Source organism: Brassica napus, chromosome A10, assembly GCF_020379485.1.
Source record: "Brassica napus cultivar Da-Ae chromosome A10, Da-Ae, whole genome shotgun sequence".
Classification (NCBI taxonomy): Eukaryota; Viridiplantae; Streptophyta; class Magnoliopsida; order Brassicales; family Brassicaceae; genus Brassica; species Brassica napus.
Genome location: NC_063443.1, coordinates 16604296 through 16625373, shown reverse-complemented (window position 1 = coordinate 16625373; position 21078 = coordinate 16604296). Strand labels below are relative to the sequence as shown.

The window sequence follows — 21078 nt, the reverse complement described above, 5'->3', positions numbered from 1 at the left end:
GTGATCCAAACATAAGAAAATCGTTTTCATTATAAAGATAAAAAAATACTTATGTTACTTGTGGTTTACTTAATTTTAGGGTGCAAACTTGTGGTTTACTGAAGAGCAAAATTTATGAAGAATATCACGGAACAATGGATACTTGATACTTCTAAAACATAATCAAACTGAAATAACAAGGCTAGTTGCTAAACCAGCACGATACTTTAATCAAATTGATATATACCCACAAGTTTGTTTTGTGTTAAGTGTATCTTGTTTACATGAATTTGACAATTAACACATGACGTAACAATTAATCTTTCAACTTCCTCAGCATGACCGTTGACTCGTGCCAACCCCATCCTCATCCTCCTCATTAACATAAGGAGCAAGATTCAAGTAACAATTACCGTGGAAGTTGATCTCGTTACTACCACCAACATTACGAGTCCTGCTAGAACCACTGCCTCGCCGCCACCGTGAACGGCAGACCACGCAGATCGCCGGTCTCCGTCCCCGACTCGCCCTCCACTTCAGCATGCATTCGTCATGCACTTTGTTCTTGCAAACCCTGCACTTCACCACCGCTCTCTCGCTCTCCTCGCCTCCAACATGTTCACCGTTTACGCTTTTAATGACGTTAATGTCGTCTAGACATATTGGACATGTCGCAGCTTCGTCTTCCACCTCATTTTCCTATACTCAATCCCAATAAATAATATATGGATGTAAGATATTAGCACATATAAAGATGGTATAACAATCTCAATTATACAAAATCTTTGATGATAACTTGATAATTTTTCAAGAACAATATAACCATTATAATGCATCGTAACCCTAGCTAGTTCCAATAATATTCCCCCGTTTGTCACATTATCCGTGAATTTTTGATACTTTCATTTTCACAAAACAAAAAAGTAAGGAAGAAAAAGAGAGTACCGGTGCAGGGGTGGAAGAGGAGTTAGTGTTTCCGTAATGTGAATTAACGGTGGCGAAAAGCTGAAGAAACCGTTGCTGGAGGTGGAAGCTAGCGAGGCAGTCAGGTCGTGTCGGGGCCGAGACAAGACGGTAAAGAAGACATGGCCGGAGTTTCCGCTGCCGGAGACACTTGTCGTCGAGTGGAATACCAAGAACTCGTATCAAGACAAACAAGATGTGCTTGCACGGCTTCTTACGGTCGGGACAAGTGCAAGTCGGCGTGGCCGTTAGCGTCACGGTGTAGACGTTACACGTGGCACCGAGGACGTGGAAAGTAGCGTCGTTTGGACGGCTGAGTAGACGGAGCCTGTGACGGAGAGCTCGAATGATCCGATCTTCCACCGGTTGATGAGCCATGAGATGACGTTGGTCTCGGTTACTGACGTACGGAGATATTTGATCGGAGTCATTGGACCCGACAGATTCCATTAGGTTTGTAAGAAATCCGTTACGGCAGTTGGAGTTTTATGTGACGTTTAGGTTATAGGTACGGTTACTTATACACGTCATGTGGAGATTCTTTGTATGAAAGGATGACACACGTGTGGAATAACGGCGACGTGTAGGAGATATCAAAGACGGCGTTAGACGGAAGGCAAAGTTTTGATTTAGTTCGGTTTAACGTAGCCTGTTGTACCAAATTAATTAATCTAAGAATGCTAAATTACACGCCGTGTGGTTTTGTAGATGTAGTGTTACACAGCACGCCGTTCATTTCATTGACTTTTGGTTTAAAGCGACGTCGTTTTGGGTTAAACCTCTTGAAAACCCCTCTTCTTAACCTAGAAATCAAAATCGAACTCCTGCTCGTTATCGGCAACAATGGCTTCTCGATGTCGATCGCTATCCAAACCAGCGTTCTCTACGTTTAGATCTGCAATGAACAAGCCCTCTCTCCGACCCAAATCAGCTTCGTCATTTCTCGGCGTCCCTCCGTCGCCTGGACTTGCAAGGTTGACAATCTTATCTTAAATTTTCCGCCTTTCACTATCCTGATTGTTTAATTTTCAGAAATTTGAATTCGCGTAGTTCTGATTTGTGGGTTTTCTTCAATTTTGTATTTTGACTTTAACAGGCCGATTGCTCAGCTAGGTTCGCTTCAGTCGCTGCTTCCATTGTACAGTGCGGTGGCTTCTGCTAGGCTGACTTCGTGCCTCGGTATTGATTCGATGAATTCAAGGTCGTTGTCTCAGGGTATGCTCTGCTGTGCGAATCCAGGAGTTTGATATTCTCCATAATCTTGTGTTTAGTAGTAAGCAACTTTTGTTTTTACTCTTTGACCTTTGCATATCTGCGAATTTACATCTTGTCTACTCTCAGTAGTATAATAGACTGTTAGAGCTTTGATTCTCCTTTGATTTTACTAATAACCCACCAGAATCTTTAGCAGTTTATAATCAAATGACTTTGGCGATTGCTATAGTTGGATAGCTCTGTGCAACTTTGACACCCAACTGTTTATTGACATTGAACTCAGAGCATTGGCGATCGCTTGATGTATCAAACTTGCCGTGCTTCACATTGGTTTGATCTTGCTTTTATGCGTTTTTAGTTTAGTATACTAGTTTTATTTGGATTACTGGTGTTGCAGAGCCATAGATTCTTTGGTCACATAAACACCTATAGGTTCCACCAGAATGTTTTGGCATAAGAATCTTGTATTGGATCAGAGATGAAAGATGTCATGTTGGTGCTGTTCTATCTTCATATTTTCTTCTTTTGAACTTGTTGTAGCATTTGACTGAAAAACAACTGAAACAAGAATGTTTTTGATGGCAATGTGCTAATCTATTATGGTGTTTAATTTTTTGCAGAGCTTGGCCTAAGCGTTCCTCGATAAAGAGACCAAGACCTCAGAGATAGGCTTCCTTTGAGATCAGATTCTCCGCAGTTTTTTGCTTTGCTGGTCTAACTTAGTCACTCAGATCAGTTTCTGTCTTTCGGGAGTGATAAACAGTCTCCTTTCTTTTCATTCAATTAACAATTTCTTTTGGAATATGTACCTTCATGCATCACGATAAAATAGTATGTCGTCTGTGTCCATTGGTGCTCCTGGATTGATATATCAAAATACGATTACATGAAGTGTTAATGTTTGAGCCAACGTGTTTCAAAAAAAAAAAAAAAGTTTGAGCCAACACATGAACGCCATGCCGTTTTTTATGTGAAACGACGAGACGTCTGCTGTATTTTCGAAACAAACCTTTTTTACCTTCACACTCGGGAGCTAATTTGCAGCTCTTCGACGCAGAGATTCACCGGAGCGATCGAAGATGGAGAAGAAGCGTGAAGGAGTAATCGAAGGAACGAGTCGGATCATATCAGATCCTTACTACTTCCTCCATCTCATGGCCTTCTTCTCTTACCTTCCGATTCGCAGCTCAACCGCACAGTACACTTCTCATCGACTCTTCGACAGAGAACTCCAAGCATTTCTAGCGTTCCTCATGTTCTCCGCTATCAAGGTTGGTTCGTGTTTTCACTCGTATCAATCGAATTTGCATATATGATGATCATACTTGCTTCATCGGTTGCTCGAAATCCGTTGTAGGTGGTTAGGGAGGAAACATGGGAGGCCTTCGTCGCGGATAGCTTATTCTATGCTAAGGTAACTCTTACTGATTCGTCGCAGGTCGAAATTGATTGTTCAATCTGCTGATAGACATTATCTTGCTCCAGATCTTTCTCATAGCGGTTTCGTTGATTATGGATTATTGAGTGGCGATCTGGTTTAGTGTCATATTCTCAGGTATGAATAAAACAATCTTTTGAGCTCATCTTCTGAGAATTTTATATATGTAGGAGATGAAGATTTGAATGTTGATTTGAATGTTTTGTTGTGCAGTTATATATCTTTTAGCTCAACAACCAGCTTTTAGCAGATTAGGTATGTTGAGTATTCAAGTTATTGCTCTCTGTTAAGGAATCAGAAGTTGCATTCTTGTAAGATGCTTAAACGTTTTGCAGGAACTGCGAAGAAGCTAACACCTATGCAGTTGGAGGATTTGCTATCTGATGGGACCACAACTAAATACTGGTTGGTACGTGGCAACTGGATCTATCCTCTACTATATAGTGCTGTAGCTGTTGCCAGAATGGCCCTGAATGGTTTTTCGGTAACTCGAATAATGTTCTTTTATGGAGCTTACAGATAGGTTCCAATAGCATGGTGTCTATGAAGCTAGATAATAGATAGTATACCTTTGTTATTATGAGATTAAATAAATAAAAAATTGATCTGCAACATCTTAATCGGCAAAAATGTATATGAAAATTGAAAATTTGGCTCAGAAGGGTGTGATGATGTGCTATTTCACAAGTTTTGCAGATAGAATTCTATGCGTGTAGTTCATCCAAGTGTGTTCGTTCAAGCGGCTGCTTTCCCGAGCTCTCCATCACGTAAGCTTTGTATAAGAAAACATATCCCATTTCACTGTTCGTCGTAAGATACACACTCACACTTCTTCCGTTCTTCAGGTACTCCAATAATCTTTTGTCTTTTAGGACCATTGATCTTGGACTTTTCCCTAATACTGCAGCAAAGTTTGGAATATCTCTCGCCGGTAATAGTCCCTCACGAACTCATTCATTTGCACGATCTCAGAAGCACGTTTAGTCTCTGTTGTGCAAGACACTGATGTGTTGTGTAACGTATGTAGGTGGAATGTCTCAGCTTCCTACGTACATATTGTTTGAAAAGGGTGTAGAAGTTTCTCGGTTCCCAGACTTTTATGTTGACGCTACACCGTCTTTACCCATAACCAAGGTTTGCAGAAATGGGTGTATTCCTTCTCTTAAGCTAGAAACTTCTGTGATTTTGATTCTCTTATTGTTGATATTGCAGAAACTTCTGTGTCAATATTTTGAGCTTGATCGGCTTCTGCTTGACTACATCAACGGATCATAGCCAGGGAAATATTAATATTCGATGATATGTGGATGAGTTTTCTTGGGAGAACAGTCTGAACACATCAACGCACAATCGGGCTTATAACAGGCAAACATTTCCTTCTTGCACTTTCATTTTTTCGATCTTATTATAGTAGGCATTTTAGTGAGTCTCGCCTGAGGAAACCACAGATACTACTTTTGTGTTATAGAGAGATGAGAAGATTATGTTAAAAGTGTTATGGGGCTCTAATTCCGAAGAAGAATTCTTGATGTTGATGGTGATGAAATCTCAGTAATTCTTGACTTTGTCGTGGCTTTCGTTGTCATGACTTTTAGTGGCAAGGCTTGTTGCGGGAGTCATCCGTCTCTCTTTTCTGTTGTTTTCATGTGCTTAAGTACAACCAATTATGCTTCCTATGTGGATGTGTGGTCTAAAATAAACACCAAATAAGATATAAAGGAAAAACTACAACAATAAAGTCGACAGAAAATCAAACATTTAACATTTTTAGAAGTGTAAGTATACACTTCATATATCGATTCTACTGCATTAAAATTATTAAGATATTCATATTAAATGTTATTTATCAGTTATGAAAAGTAGATTTGTAGCAATATAATGAACCATCTTCTGGAAGGAAATAAAAATAGATGATAACTATATTTGACATACTTAAATATATACTTTTGTAAACGTTACAAAATCCCGTGCGGTGTCTTATTTTGTCGTGTGTATCATATCTTTATTTTGCTAAAACATTACAAAATCCCGAAAGCAACAGCTAAGCGCTGTTCTTTGAATCAAACGTTGCTAATATATGTGAAAAAGCATCGTTATCTTTAAAAGACGTGCGACTATGAATTGCTGAACAAGAAAATGAAACACTTGGTAAAGATTTGATGCCTAGTGGCAGAGACTATGCAACCGTTCACATAATTCAATGCTTCCAAAATCTCAATTAAGCCATTAATTATTGATTTACATTTGGCTCGTTTGTGACTTTCTCCTCTCAATCGTTTTATTTACGTACACTATACATAACATAAGAATATGTATATAATAATCAACTAATTAATAGGTTAACTAACTTACTATGCCAGGCACACAAATTCTATTTAACGAGATAATGTGTATCATATCAAATTTAATTTTAAATATATACTTTCAGATTCTCAGAAATATAAATAAACAGCTTACCATAAAACGCGGGTAATCAATTAAATCAATAAATGTTGGAAACGGACCAATCTTCCTTCCATCCAACTCATCAACCGTTACTCACCGAACCCTCCCAGAAGCACCGTATCTTCAACCGTCCAAAGCTTTGACTTATCCCCATCAAACACATCAACCCATAATCTCGTTACCCCAACAACCAATACAACACCTCCACGTAGCTTCCTCACACGATCCCGCGCCGCACCCGATTAATAAAAACTTTGTCGTCTACCGATGCATTGAAATATTCACCACTATAAATGGGAGTCCCACCATTTGTCCTGAATTTTTCTGACATTAAACTCTGTACACACACGCTTTCTCCTTCACCGTCCATCATCCTCTCATTTTTATTTCTCCGATTATTTGTAAATTTTTTAATTTAATTTAACCGGAGATGGCGTCAACGTCGGCTGAGATCGAGCAATTGACTTCCGGCGCGAGCAATCGGATCATCCCCATACTGAAAACGCTTCGCAAGTGCGTCATCTTCGTCCTCTCCCTCTTCCTTTCTCTCCTCCTCCTTCTCCGTCCCCGCCGCCGCGTTTTGCCTCTTCCGTCGCCGGAGGAGGAGGCGAATCCCGCTGCTCCTTCGAGGCGATGGAGAAGGAAGATGGCGTGGAAGCTGGAGGAGGAAGACACGGCTAGGCGCCGTTCGTTGGCGGAAGGCGTTGAGATCGGCGAAATCGATTCTCGTTGGAGTAGTTTCTTGTTCTATGGACGACGTGGTAACGCTCTGTTCTCTCGGTCGTGGTTGCCTCTTTCCGGCGAGCTTAGGTATAAGCCTTTCGAGCCCCTTGCATGCTTTGCTTGCACGTTTAGGTCAAAACTCACCTAAACGTATGTGTATGTTTCAGGGGGATTTTGATTATTATCCATGGATTGAATGAACACAGGTGAAAATGAAATTTAATTATCTTTGTTTCAGACACATGTCTTGTTCTTTGTCTGTATGTAATTGGATGAATCTCTCGTTTTGTTTCTAGTGGGAGATATTCTCAATTCGCTAAGCAGCTAAACACGAGTAACTTTGGTGTATACGCTATGGATTGGATTGGTATGAACACGAGCTTGTCTTGTTCTTTTTTTAGTTTATGTCTTTGTTCTGAAACTGTGAGTCTGAACAGGTTTTGGTCTCATAACGTTGTAATTAGGTCACGGTGGGAGTGATGGTTTACATGGATACGTTCCTTCTCTTGATTACGTTGTTTCCGACACTGTAAGTTTACAAACATTACTTTGTTTTTTTTTTGCTTCTTGGAGATGAAAATAGAGAAATGTTCCCTTTGAAGTTGCTGTTGTGTTGATGATTTGGATTATATAGGAAGCTTTCTTGGAGAAGATTAGGTCTGAGAATCCGGGCGTGCCGTGTTTCCTCTTTGGTCACTCTACTGGTGGAGCTGTGGTCTTGAAGGTACCTAAACTTCGTACCTTTAAAGCTCTCTCTTCATTATTGTAACAGTGTCTTGATTTGTTGTCTACCTTGTCTTATAGGCGGCTTCATCTCCCTCTATTGAAGATATGTTAGCTGGTATTGTCCTAACATCGCCTGCACTTCGTGTCAAACCTGCTCATCCTATTGTCGGGGTAAGTCAAGTTAGATGTTTCTTTCATTCTCGGTTGGAAAATATAGTAAGTGATCATTAAGTGATATGTGTCTTTGTAGGCGATAGCTCCAATCTTCTCGTTGGTTGCTCCAAGGTTCCAATTCAAAGGAGCAAACAAGAGAGGCATTCCGGTTTCAAGAGACCCTGAAGCTCTCTTAGCCAAGTACTCTGACCCGTTAGTCTACACCGGTCCAATAAGAGTCCGAACTGGCCATGAGATTCTCCGCATAACAGCTTACTTGACCCGCAACTTCAAATCCATTACAGTGCCCTTCTTTGTTCTCCACGGCACAGAGGACAAAGTAACTGATCCACTGGCGTCACAAGACTTGTATAACCAGGCACCATCAGTGTTTAAAGACATCAAACTCTATGAAGGTTTCTTACACGACCTTCTCTTTGAACCTGAGCGTGAGGAAGTTGGTCGCGATATCATAGGTTGGATGATGAAGCGGCTCGATGATGTTAATGGATCAGCCGCTGGCCTTTGGTGAAAGATCAGAGGAAAACATCAGATATGTCTTCTTGTTGTTTAGATAGTTGTGATACAAATGGTGTGATTGTAAAATCAGAACCAAAGTGTAGGAGATACATATATTATCTATGAATTGTTTCATTTTGTTTGTTTGCTTATTATTCGGGTCCCCTTATTATTCAGTAGCCAATTCTTGGTAGGAGGAGTTTGGGCAACGAAGTTTCTTCTGTTTCTAAAAAGTCTAGTCTGTAGTTAGGATCTTTTGGGCTCAGTCTGAACAGTATTTTCATCCATTGGGCCTATTGGTTATGAATTATGATTAATATGTAAAATTGAGGTTTCTTACGTAGTTTGTTATGTAAAGTAAAATTTCTATAAATTAATATTTGATAAATTAATAAACACGCTAAATTAATGTACACACTACATTTATAAAAAAAAATCAGTTATTTGGATTAGTTTAAAATATAACTCAATCGATAAAATAATAAAATAATATTTGTTTAAAAAATCTTATGTAAATATATAATCCTACTAAAATATTGTATTATTTGCATATTCACAATGAATTTTATCTCTATTTTTCTTAACATTTTAATATAGTTTGATAATTTAGTAAAATTATATTTAACACTGCATTTAAAGTTTATAAAACAATATTTCGTATACACCAAATTGTATAATAAAAAAATAAAAGTCAAATTTCAAAAAAATAAACTAATGTATATACGATAATATTAACTATTTTCTTAATTTACAATAAATATTCTAAAAACATAAAATTATAGAAAAAACATTTTATAAATTAATAAGTCTATAGATTAATAAAATTTCATAGTTCCAATATTATTAATTTATGGGAATTTTACTCTATCTCTATCCTCCACAAGGATTAAAACTTTTAATTAGATTGTTTCTTCAACTATTTTATTTAAATAAATGTAAAATTTTAATTGTGTTTCAAAAAATGTTATAATAAAGTATAGAAAATAATAGAAGTACAATAAGATGTAAAGCTAAATTTATAGAATATTACAATAAAATCTGAAGAAAATTCTTCTGAACCATTGTGTTGTTCATTATGCTACCTCTTGGTTATCACCTTTTTGAGGAAATTTCAAATTATTCTTCATAGTTTTCTTTGTTGTATAATATTTATCTAATGCTACAGAAGATCTATATGTATTTTTTTTTAAAAAGAATCCAATTTATTGATTCTCTCAAAAAAAATTAGTTGGTGAAACTATCAGTTTTTAACGATTTTTAAAAACATTGTAATAGAACAAAGAAATTGCATCTACCGTAAATAATCACCAATAAACATGTTAAACTGCAATTTTTGAAAACGTTAAATATCTTTATGGCCACACCACTTTTATACCTATGACAATAACACATCATATTGTTTCCAAAGCAAAACAATTAAAATGAATTTCTTACCACTTAATTCTAAAGTTAACACAATTAGATTGAATTTATTGTCATCGATCACAGTCACAGAATCTATATTGGATATTGTAATAGCGGATTGAAAAGAGAAAATTTAACCGTCAACCCACCATAAATAAATTTTCTCGACAAGAGAGAAGTATAATAGATAGAAAAAGATCGAGAGACTGATAATAGTTTGATCCGACTAGAGTTTAATTGAAGATTTCTCCTTTTCGGTCTCCATTAACATTGCAAGGAGAAAGAACGTTTGTTAATTGGATTGTTATGAAAAGTGTATTAAAAATGAACTTGAATATCTAAACCAAAGTATATTTCAGAAATTAATGTAATTCCTATTAAAACAATCTATAGATTAATATATTTTACTAAAAGAGTGAATTGGTTTTTTTTTTTTTTAACACAAAAGAGTGAATTGGTTTAAAACCCAAAAAGAATGACGAAATTAACTAATTATCTATGATGTGACAAGTTATGTGTCTATCAACAAAAGTACCATGATGCATGATTTAAAGTATTGACTTAATTAGAAAAAAAAATTATGTATACAAGATGCAATTTCACTTACTAAAAAGGTAAAATGCAATACATAAAAGTATATATTTTGATGTTGTTGCATGTCAAAATGTAACATACACATTAAACATATACTAGACTTCGCGGATATTGGTTTTTACATTCTTATACATTGATATTTATTTTTCATAATTAGTGTTATACATTTTAGATGGATCGAAATATAATTAATTATATTCAAAAGACCTGAACCAAATCGAGTAATATGGTTATTATTGGTAAAAGTAACTGAACCCGTTTCAGATACATTTGTTATTTAGATATTTTTAAGTTCATATACATCAGAACTGAATTCATCTAGACCCAAAAGGATCCAACTCATACCCACACATAAATTTATAATATTCAAGCGGAGCCTAAAATAAAAAAAAAATATATCCAAAAAACAACTCGTACCTAAATGGATAACCAATTTCCATACCTAACTGATTTTACAAATTAATAAAAATGACTCTTTCTATGTGTTTGGCTAAATTAAATGAAACATAACGAATTTTTTATTTAGTAAAAATAGTTATATGCAGTGAAAAATTAAGTGACAATAAATGTAATATATTTTTATTATTTTTATTTAAGTTATTATTTTATTCATAAAACATGTCTTTGAATTGTGTTTTGGCTACATAATTTTCCACCAATTGAAACTACAAATAATTTTTTTTTAGTAAAACAAACTAAACCGAACGTTTAACCATAAGCAAAACCCAATTATTGTACATTTTTTATTTTATAATTGGCACAAAATTAATGTTGATTAACTAATAAATAAAAATCTGCACTATTATTATGGTGATATGATGTATTTTTAAGATAATATAATTAATGAAATTGTTAAACTGAGTGAAATATAGAAAAAAATATTTATTGTAGTTATATTAATGAAATCTACACTATACTTTTTGATACTATTATTCATGTTTTCAAATTATACCAAAATGTACTTTAATTTTAATAATATAGATAGATGCATCTAAAACACATTACAAAAATAAATATGTATTTCCATTTATTATAAATATGATCTCGATGGATTAATATTGTTTTATTTAAAAAGGTAATAATAAGATAAAATATTGAAAAACAAAAAATTAAAAATAAAAATTAAAAATTAAAAATTAAAAACTAAAAATTAAAAAAATTAAAATGAAAAATTAAAAAAAAAATAAAAAAAAGTAAATAAATAAAAAAATAAAAAAAAAATAAAAAATAATAATTTTTATGTTTTCGAAATATACTTTTTCAAATTCGAACTTTTTTATAAATTTTTTTTTGAACTTTTGAATTTTTTTTTTCAAATTTCTTTTTGAAAAACGAAAATTATGTTTGAAACTATATTTTCAAAATTTTTATATATTTTTTAAGTATTTATATATTTATTAGAATCATAAATTTCACATTCCAAAAAACCCTAAGTCTAGATTAATTAACCCTAAGAGTATAATTGTATTTTATCTTTCATTAAAAGTAACGGTAAAAGTGGTTAGTGTAAACATGAAAAATGATAATATGAATGTGGTATATGTGGCAATTTCCATCATTTTCTTCCTGCGGTTGCTGAGCCATAAAACTGCCGCCACCAGAGCGAGGAGGAATAACATAGCAATTATAGCTGCGAGAACCACTAATCTAACGGAGTAGATGATCTCAAAATTTAAAGGCATTTTGTAAAATAAAATAGTTTGGAATATAATGAAGAGAAAAAGACTAGAATAGCACCAAACAAAGTTTTTGTTCCCAAAGTAGCACTCAAGACTCAAAGTCACAAAAATAAGTTTCATTAAAGAGGTAAATATACACTTATACCCATTGGGTTAATTAATTCAAACCTTAGGGTTTAGAGTTAAGGGGAGGCGTTTTGGAATTAGGGTTTAAAATTTTATAAAAAATAAATACTAAAATAAAAAAATAAAAATTTTAAAAACAGTTTCAAAAAGTATTTTTAAATTATAAAAAGAAAATTAAAATAAAATAAAAAAAAATTTCAAAAAAAAAATTTCAAAAAAAAAAGTTATAAAAATTTCGAATCTGAAAACATATAATCTGAAACTATAAATTTTTTTTTCTTTTTTTTATTTATTTTTATTTATTTTTGTTTGTTTATTTAATTTTAAACCAAAGGTATTAGGGATATTTTACCCTTTAATGAATGTCATTTTTGTGACTTTCTCCTTTTAGTGCTATTTTTGAGACATAAACTTCAAAAAGTGTTATTATTGACAATTGCCCTATAATGAATTGTTTATTCTCATAGTGCTTGGTATTTATACATAGTAATGACCCTAAGCTGATAAGGACTCAAAAGTAAATTATAATAACCTGGCAAACAGAAATTCCTGAAATTTCTTACAAGTTAAATTTATATTATTTTAAATACTACAATTATGTTGCTAGAATTATAATTATTCTATAATCATCCAATAATTATTTTTAAATCATCCAAACTAAAATATATGTTAAATTTAAAACTTAAAATAGTTATATATATATTTTAACTAAGTTTCAATTATATTTTGAATATGATTTTACTTATTAAATTTTTAAAAATTATTAAAATAACTAATTTGAATTATGGAAAATAATTAGTAATATAAAATTGTATGTTTAAAATGATTTTCTATTGTATTTTGAATACAATGTTATATCTTTTATTTATAAAGCTAAGGCTATGTAAATCTACAATTCGACATGCGTAGATTTCGCATATGAGTAATGTTTCCATGTTTACTGATTTGTTTGTTAGTTGCTTGTGTATATAAGTAAATATATTAAATTGCGTGTGTATATGACAAATATGTATATATTAATTATTATGGTAATGTTTGATGTTCTCTGCACTTTCCTTTTTCATTTTTTACTTTTCGTTTTCTTCTTATTTTTAGATTGAATTTGGTGGAAATCCATAAAGGATTGTTAAATTAGAAATCTAACTTTTTGGAATGCACAGTGTTGGTCGGGATAGGCAAAACTACATTTTCATCCTTTTGTTAATTTACTGGCTGTTTAGGCAACTAGAACTATAGATATGTATGTAGTTTTTTTAGAGGTGTATCCACCACCAAAAAAAATATTAATACCTTTTCCGGAACTTTTATTTTAGTTCATGAATATCTTTGTCAAACTCGTTTTAGTCGTTTTCATAGTTTCCCTAGCTCAATCTAGGGAAATTGTAAGCAATGTGAAATCATCCAAGGTATGTGAAAAGAATAATTAGAAATATATATATCTATATATATATATACTAACACCCGTTCAAAATTTAAAACTGATACTATGTGAATTACTTTCTGTATTGATTCCAAATATATTTTTCATAGCTAAACGAGAGGATTATATACGACTGTGTGGACATATATAAACAACCTTCATTAAGCCATCCACTACTAAAAAACCATAAAATCCAGGTATTCATTCACATCAAGATATATTTTTCCACATATGTTCTTGAATTTTAAGCGGTACCTTTTTATTATTATTTTAGTATATACACTAATTATTACTTGTTTAGTTGACTTAAAAATGATGACTGACTATGTGAGTACAATCAATCCAATATTTTTTTGCTAACAATCCTTTTTATTTATAGGTTTGGTTTTATTTTACCCTACTCTCTTAAATTTACATTTATAAAGTAATTAAATAAAAAATGATATTAATCGTCAAACACGTTTATTATAGCTTTATTGAATTTTAACTTTTTCAAATGGGATGTTTAAAAAATTTAATCAACAAACTAAATTATATTAATTTAAGTTTTTTTCAAGCAATATTGAATTGTTTGTTGTTTGGGAAAGTATACGGCAATATATAACACTACTTAATTTTCGCCTGATGCTATCATGTAATTTTATAATTTGGAGTAGATGGAGCCATCTTTTTCAAACTTAAAACCTAAAAAGCAAGTGAAGAATAAAACTGAAAACAGAATAAGAGTTGAGTGTCCAAATGGAACAGTACCTATATTGAAAAATACAAAAAAATATGTCGCAAATGCTCAATATTGGGCTGAGAGACACTTCAACCCGCTCACAGACGAAAGCCCTGGTAAACATGTAAGTCTTATGAATTATTTGAGCTATAAATGGAAATCTAGGGATAAAGTAAATGTGTTATTAATAATATTGATTTATTCTTTAAGTGTTTCCACCTTATCAAAAAATAATTTTTACACTTTATGCATATTCCTTATATATTGATTGAGAAACATTACAACATTATTTTGTAGTCACGTGTCACTATGAGAATGAGAAATATGTTAGTTTATCATAACTTATATTATATTTTTTATTAAATTAACTATTAGATTGATAAATAGTGTACAAAAATTTTTTCTCGCACTTTCGTTAAATAAAAACTATAGAATTGCCTAATATGATTAACCTATATATGACAATCAATGATTATGAATATTAAATATTTTATAATAATTTTTGTTTCTTAGCTCTTTTTTGTTTAATTTTACATTCTTAAAAAAATATTAAACAACCACATTAATCATATAATAAAAAAAATTAAACAAGATATAACTAGTATATATACAACAAAATTAATTATTTTCTTATTTTATAAAAGAAAGTATTCTAAAAACATAATTTATATAAAATGTGAATTTGAAAACATATAATTCGAAATATTTTTTTCTTATTTTTTTTTATTTTTTCCTTTTATTTTCCTTTTATATATCTATAAAACAAGTGTTAAAAAGTATTTTGCCTCTATAATAATACCTATTTAATAGTTTTCTTTTGGTCATTTTTCTTTGAAGCTCTTTTAGTAACAAAGACTTATAATAGACTACCAGATGGTTCTGCTTAATCTTAAGCAAACCCAATCGATATTCGAAATAAATAGTGTTTAAAAAAGTTATAATAGTGTTTTGAAAAGTTATAATTAAGTAAATAAATAATAGAAATACAATAAAATGCAAGCTAAAATTAGAAAATATTACAATAAAACTTGGAGCTGGATCACCCTCGAGAGGAGGAAGATAACCGAAAGCAAAGAGGTAGCATACGTGACCCGTCTTCTGTTTCTTCCGCAAATAGCCGAACATCACCGCTCCAGCCACGATTGCCAAACCGAAAAACAGTACTGCAATTACAGCAACAACAACCAATTTTGCTGACTTAATAAGCTGGAAATTGGAATCAAAAACCATTTTTAGAAATGTGATAATCAATTTTGTCAAAAAAAAAATGTGATAATCAATTTGCTGCCTTCGATTTCGATTTCTATATATTCTTAGAGCCTCTATATATATAGTGACTAAGTAAATGTGTGTCCTTTAAGTTATATATTATAAGAATGTATTAATTGTATAAATTTTGAAGTTATACATTCGGACATTGAAATAATCAAACAGAAAATCATGTATAAAATATTTTTTTTTAAAAAATCTACTGTTTACATATAATACATTTTTAAAATTTATTTATACTTTTTAGAATGTATAACTAAATTTAAAGTTTAAATATAACTTTGAAATAATCAAACAGAAAATCATACATAAAATATTTTTTAAAAAGTTCTACTGTTTACATATAATATATTTTTAAATTTTATTTTTATATTATAGAAATGATATTTGTCGGGACTATTTGTTTGATAATATAACTCGTATCCTTTCTTCTTGTTCTTTTTTTACTTAGGAATGATTTTTTCAACTTACAGCTTTATGTCAGAGTGCAGATGTTCTATTAGAGCATGGATTAACACATGCTAAGAAAATACTACATCTCCACTAACCTTTATTATACTTTATTGTAATAGATTCTTAGAAGTTTCTCTTTCACTTCTTAAGTTGATATATATATATATATATATATATTATTTTAATTTTTTTGATTAAAAATGCTACGGTTATGGACAACACTCGAGATAAGGTCCACCTCAACCTCAACCACTCGAGATTAAAAATACTACGGTTTTGTGCCTTAGTGTAGGCGTTGTGGTTTGGTAGTCGTCATCGTGAACATGTAGTTCAGATGAGGTCTTGATGGTTCAGGCGTTGTCATTGTGAACTTGGGGTTCAAATGAAGTCTCAGCTCTTCCGTTCTATTGCGTTGCGTGCTATCTTGCTTAGTTCATGGTAAAAAATCCGGCTAGCTATTGATTGTTAAGTCTTTGCCCTTTTTATCTAGGTTTGATTTAATCTGGGTTTGTTGAAAGAGTTGATTTATATTTTAGTTGTTCATGTGTCACCCGTGTGTTTTGGGTTTTCGATCCCTTCTTTTGGGTTTAGCTTCCGGGGAGGTCTATATGTTCCGCCGGCTTCAATGTTACAATCTTGTATGTTTCTAATGTTATCAATGAAATTCAGAGGGAAAAAAAAATGCTACGGTTATGGAAATCTACAAGAACTTGGTATTGTTGCAGGTCTTCAAGACCGTGTTGCTCAAGTCTATGGTGGTGGTCTTGTTCACATGGTTAGATGATCTTCCCAACTCTGTTAATATAACCCCTATATTCCAACAGTTCATCTATTTCCCACATGTTTTGATCTACTTTGCTCTGCAGGATTTTAGTAAAGACCATATGGATAGAGTTGGCTATGAGATTTATACTATAATGGATATCAATCTTCTTACTCCTCTGCATCTCATCTATGCTGAGAATTCTAGTGACTCTGGGAAGGTTAGAGATAGAGCTATTTAAGACGGTTTTACTTACAGTCTCTGCTTCTGAATTTACTACTATCTTTTTGAACGTTGCTTATATTTATTGACAGGTTCATAGCACGGTTCGTAGAAAGTGGTTAGATGGTGATGAGTTTATTATATCATCAATGGCAGAAATCGAAAAATTAGCAGAAGATGGTCGAACTGCATTACTAAAAATAGATTACACCAAAGAACTCATGAACCGTAACTTCGACCTTCGAAGGTAACCGATCAACCGAGAAAAAGACCCAACACACAGGTCAAAAACTAAACTAAACCTAACTCGATTTATCATGATCTTTTCATGCAGGAGTATGTTTGGAGATGCATGTTTGGGAGCTATGAACATAGAAATGGTGGAAGTGGCACGTAAGGTCGGCGCAGCTGCAAAGTTCACGGGAAGCGGTGGTTGCTTTCTGCCCCGATGGGCCATCTCAGATCAAACTTCTCGAAGAAGAATGTAAGAAAGCTGGATTCGTTGTTGAGCTAGTAAAGCTTGTGCCTACGCGTCTCAACAATTCTGATCTTAAGACTTTATCAAAGCCCTGAGTTCATTATTACAGCAGCAGAGATCTTAGGCTAAGAAAACACAACTTGGTTGTCTTGGATCCTGAGATCAGTGTCTGAACTTGAGCTTAGTCCATGTCATAAAAGTTACTCTTCTCTTGGTTGTGTAGTCTGTTGACAGAAAAAATGACTAATGTATTCTTAAAAACTTTTATTGAAAGCCTTTAGTTCAAAAAAAAAAAAACTTTCACAATTACTTTCTGAAAAAAATATTAACAGTATGCTTATAAATATTTTAATCAACGAGTAATCTAAAAGAATTGCTTCAAATGAAAATATGAATGGAAACACACTGATGTAAAAAGATTATTTTCTTGAATTAATTTAACAATCAAATAAAAAAAACTTAATCTCTGGTTGTAAAGATTAAAAGATCTCAAATGATATTCGAAGTTTCATATTAGATTCAGAGTTACTTCACACACAAGTCTAGTTAACTTGGCGGTCACGGAACCATCGATTGGGACGGTAAAAAGTGATAGTCTAGGTTTAATGAGGGTTTTACCATGTGAGATGGTGTTTGCTTCTCTCTCTCTCTCTGCATCATCTCCCGTGAGTTTTATGTTTTACTTTGAACGATTCTCTGTCTGGTGGCGGGAGAAACTGATGGAGGATTTTCTTTTGGTTTCTGTTGGTCTGAGAAATAACACAAGTCTCTTTGACATTTTGATTAAAAAAAAAAACTCCAAAGTGTTGCGTTTTTACTAGAGATCTCTCTCTCGAGTAGTCAATGCTGTCTGTCAACATGATACCAATACAAATAACAACGCTCTGCTCTGCATCATCAAGTGGAGAGAGAGTAAATTAACTTTCTTGTTTGGAACAACAACAAGAGCGAATTAAATTGATGGTCAACCATATTCCTAGCTAGCTTCAGTCAGACAAGACAGTGGCGGGACTCTCTGATCGGATCTCCCAGGTGGTAGCTAAGCCAGGTAATTATCTTTCTTTTTACTTCTTCTCTCCAGGACATAAACAGAAACAAACTGAGTTCTTCTCATTTTTTTGCAACTCTTCAATCCATTAATGATCAACTCATCCCACAGGTTGTTTTCTTGATCCTTGTTAGGTTCGCTTTTGGTGAATATTTTCTGACTGTCTTCTGTTTATTAAACGACACACATCGCAAGACATATTCTTGGTAAACCTCTTGTTTCTTCATGCTGTCATGTGGACAAGTTCTTGGAAGTGGACCAGCCATTCTTTAATCCTCTGTTTTTTTTTATTCTCTCCAAGCATAACTTTGTAGGAACAGCTGATCACCAGAGACCTTAATCAAGTCTTTTGATTTGGCAATTCGTTTATGAAGAAACAGTTTTTGGTTGACCAATTATCTTTCTCTAGGCTGGCCATGATGGAACTAACTATCCATGTTTTCCTTCAACTTGGTAAGAGAACTATCAAAGCATTTTCCACACTTAGACAACTCGATATTTCCCTGCTTCCAAATTGTGAAGATCTCACTTGAATATCCAAATTCATATTCCCAATCAATCATATCACCTTTTGTGACCAACTGCTTCATAGAATTAAATGACAAACTACACTCAGTTTCTATTAGAATGCATTAAACATCACGATGTTAAAAATATCACGAAACGACACGCAGTTCCTACTAATACATAGAAAACAACATGATGTCAAAAAAAAAATAGTTTGGTTCTTCCTAGATCAACATTTTTTAAAATGTTCAAAACTTATAAATACAATTGGTTCTAAAATTGGTTCTAACATGAACCGGTCACGTAGCCGAATTGGATCTCAAGATTATTAAACTGATAAAAACCACTTAACCTATCAAAAATCTATAAACCATCCATTTAAACATAAAACTAGTTTATATATTTATAATATTTTATGTTTGAAATTCATTTATACTTTAATTATGTATCATATTTACTAACATTATTTTTAGATTTATGTTTGAGTCATATTGAACCGTGACTTAAAAATTATCTGGTTCAGTTTCCGGTCCGGTTTTAAAAACGCTGATTTAGTCTAAAATAATACGGTGGCGAGTTCAAAACCAGTTTGTTTCCTTACAAACTGGCTATCCTAAGAACAAATAGGACCAAAGCATTGAAATTTTTTTCTGATGAGATACTGGAGAAATATTTCACTGACTTTGATGAGATCTTAGACGAAAAATATGAAAAAACGTATTAATAGGTAACAGTATAATACTTTGATATGACTAGAGTTTAATTGAAGATTTCTCCTTTTCGATGGCCATTAACATTGCAAGGAGAAAGAACGCTTTTAATTGGATTGTTATGGAAAGTGTATTAAAAATGAACTTAAATAACTAAACCAAAGTATATTTCAGAAATTAATGTGTACACTAAAATTCCTATTAAAACAATATAGAGATTTATACTTCTTTTATTTCACAATGTAAATAGTTTAGACTAAAAGCACTAATATTAAAAGGTTATTATTTTTAAAAAATTAATATTTAATTAATAAGTTTAACCAATTATAAAAAAAAAGTTGACATTATTAGATTGGCTAGACTAGGGGTTTTTGCAGAATTGACATACAATTTAAAGTCAAACACAAAACTAACCTCTTTTTTTTTTGGAATTTGGTTTTGTCCTATTCACCCCACAAGTTCATATAATTCACGAAAATGCCATCAATTTTTTTTTCTTTTCGAAAATGACATTTTTACTCTCTCACCCTCATCATCTTCAAGTAATTACAAGATTGTCATTGTCATCAATACTCCAACCACCATGAACAACCAATTTGAAGCTCTTAATGCTCCCAAAATCGAGTTACCCTTCTTCTTTTTTCCATTCTTGTGAACTAAACACAACATATCTCTCACTTTCTCTCCACAATGAGCTAAAAAAACCAAGATTTTGATTCTACAATTTTTATGGTTCATAGAGTCATAGAAGCTAACGATTCTGGGTGGGTCACTTTCGTTTGAGATTCTGTGTGCTTGGAGAAGCCTTATGTGTATTAAGGAAGTTATCTCACCAATTTAATAATATATATAATAGTTACTAAATTTTTAATTATTCAATATATATTTATTATTTCATAATATATAAAAACATATAATACCTAAAATAATTTATATATATAATACTCATTTCACGTAAGGCGCAGATCTTAATCTAGTAAATATTATTAGTGTAAAACATCTAACAATATGAAACAGAAACCCAAGGAATAGTATAAAAGAATACGTTAAAAACTACACAGTTCACACAATATTATTTTACGCAAGTACATGGAGACAGAGCTGGTCCTATACATTTGGAGGCTACAATGAGAAGGAGCAAAGAAAACCCGACAATGGGTTTGGAGACCGATATAAAAGTAGACAAGGCTATCAATGTATTGGACCTTAAAGCTCAACGATACGAGTAAGAAGCAGAGCATCCAAGAGGCAATTCTCAGTAATAATTCGATGAGATCCTTGAAGAATGATCCACACGAGATAGTTGACAGTAGAGATTAGGCAACCCAAATGATCGAACAGCGTAATTTCCAAGGAAGATCTCATCAGACAGGCAAGGAGATGAATAATGTGAAGGTTGGAGAGGAGTAGTGCAATAGAACAACTCAAAGATCAGAAGATATCCATAGTTTGCATCAGGGCAGAAGACAGAGTTGGAATGTCATCCCTGAAGCTAGCAAAACGATTCCTCAATAGGCGGTTAT

At 32.7% G+C, this 21078-nt stretch overlaps 5 protein-coding genes and 1 pseudogene across 6 annotated transcripts; 5 read left to right on the top strand and 1 right to left on the bottom strand.

Annotated features, from left to right (window-relative positions):
* Window positions 1–120: 120 nt before the first annotated feature.
* On the bottom strand, window positions 121–1438 carry LOC106370647 (mitogen-activated protein kinase kinase kinase 1-like). Its single transcript, XM_048742397.1, has 2 exons — window positions 925–1438; window positions 121–678 (listed from the first exon to the last, which is right to left on the bottom strand). Exons 1-2 carry the CDS (start codon window positions 1390–1392, stop codon window positions 313–315), a joined length of 834 nt encoding a protein of 277 aa, XP_048598354.1. The 5' UTR covers window positions 1393–1438; the 3' UTR covers window positions 121–312.
* Window positions 1439–1703: 265 nt separating this feature from the next.
* BNAA10G30120D (protein NONRESPONDING TO OXYLIPINS 2, mitochondrial) lies at window positions 1704–3006 on the top strand. Of its 2 annotated transcripts, none has more exons than XM_013812605.3 (3): window positions 1704–1916; window positions 2039–2157; window positions 2778–3006. In XM_013812605.3, exons 1-3 carry the CDS (start codon window positions 1786–1788, stop codon window positions 2801–2803), a joined length of 276 nt encoding a protein of 91 aa, XP_013668059.1. In that variant the 5' UTR covers window positions 1704–1785; the 3' UTR covers window positions 2804–3006. The 2 variants fall into 2 exon arrangements, with proteins under 2 accessions (XP_013668059.1, XP_013668058.1); XM_013812604.3 differs by having other exon boundaries at window positions 2039–2215.
* A 192-nt stretch (window positions 3007–3198) lies between these two features.
* Window positions 3199–5352, top strand: LOC106372398 (thioredoxin-related transmembrane protein 2 homolog). Its single transcript, XM_048742396.1, is given in 10 exon segments — window positions 3199–3428; window positions 3515–3571; window positions 3643–3712; window positions 3809–3850; window positions 3931–4004; window positions 4292–4362; window positions 4441–4526; window positions 4623–4729; window positions 4808–4960; window positions 5064–5352. Coding segments are annotated over 9 exon segments (762 nt in total). The 5' UTR covers window positions 3199–3236; the 3' UTR covers window positions 4871–4960; window positions 5064–5352.
* A 995-nt stretch (window positions 5353–6347) lies between these two features.
* Window positions 6348–8313, top strand: LOC106372397 (monoacylglycerol lipase). Its single transcript, XM_048742395.1, has 7 exons — window positions 6348–6850; window positions 6931–6969; window positions 7060–7130; window positions 7228–7292; window positions 7398–7487; window positions 7568–7660; window positions 7740–8313. The coding sequence occupies exons 1-7, from the start codon at window positions 6471–6473 to the stop codon at window positions 8172–8174; spliced, it is 1173 nt and encodes a 390-aa protein (XP_048598352.1). The 5' UTR covers window positions 6348–6470; the 3' UTR covers window positions 8175–8313.
* Window positions 8314–13239: 4926 nt separating this feature from the next.
* On the top strand, window positions 13240–14388 carry LOC111201266. Its single transcript, XM_048742394.1, has 3 exons — window positions 13240–13370; window positions 13495–13581; window positions 14041–14388. Exons 1-3 carry the CDS (start codon window positions 13281–13283, stop codon window positions 14371–14373), a joined length of 510 nt encoding a protein of 169 aa, XP_048598351.1. The 5' UTR covers window positions 13240–13280; the 3' UTR covers window positions 14374–14388.
* A 1715-nt stretch (window positions 14389–16103) lies between these two features.
* LOC106370646 lies at window positions 16104–18610 on the top strand (annotated as a pseudogene).
* The last annotated feature ends 2468 nt before the right edge of the window (window positions 18611–21078 follow it).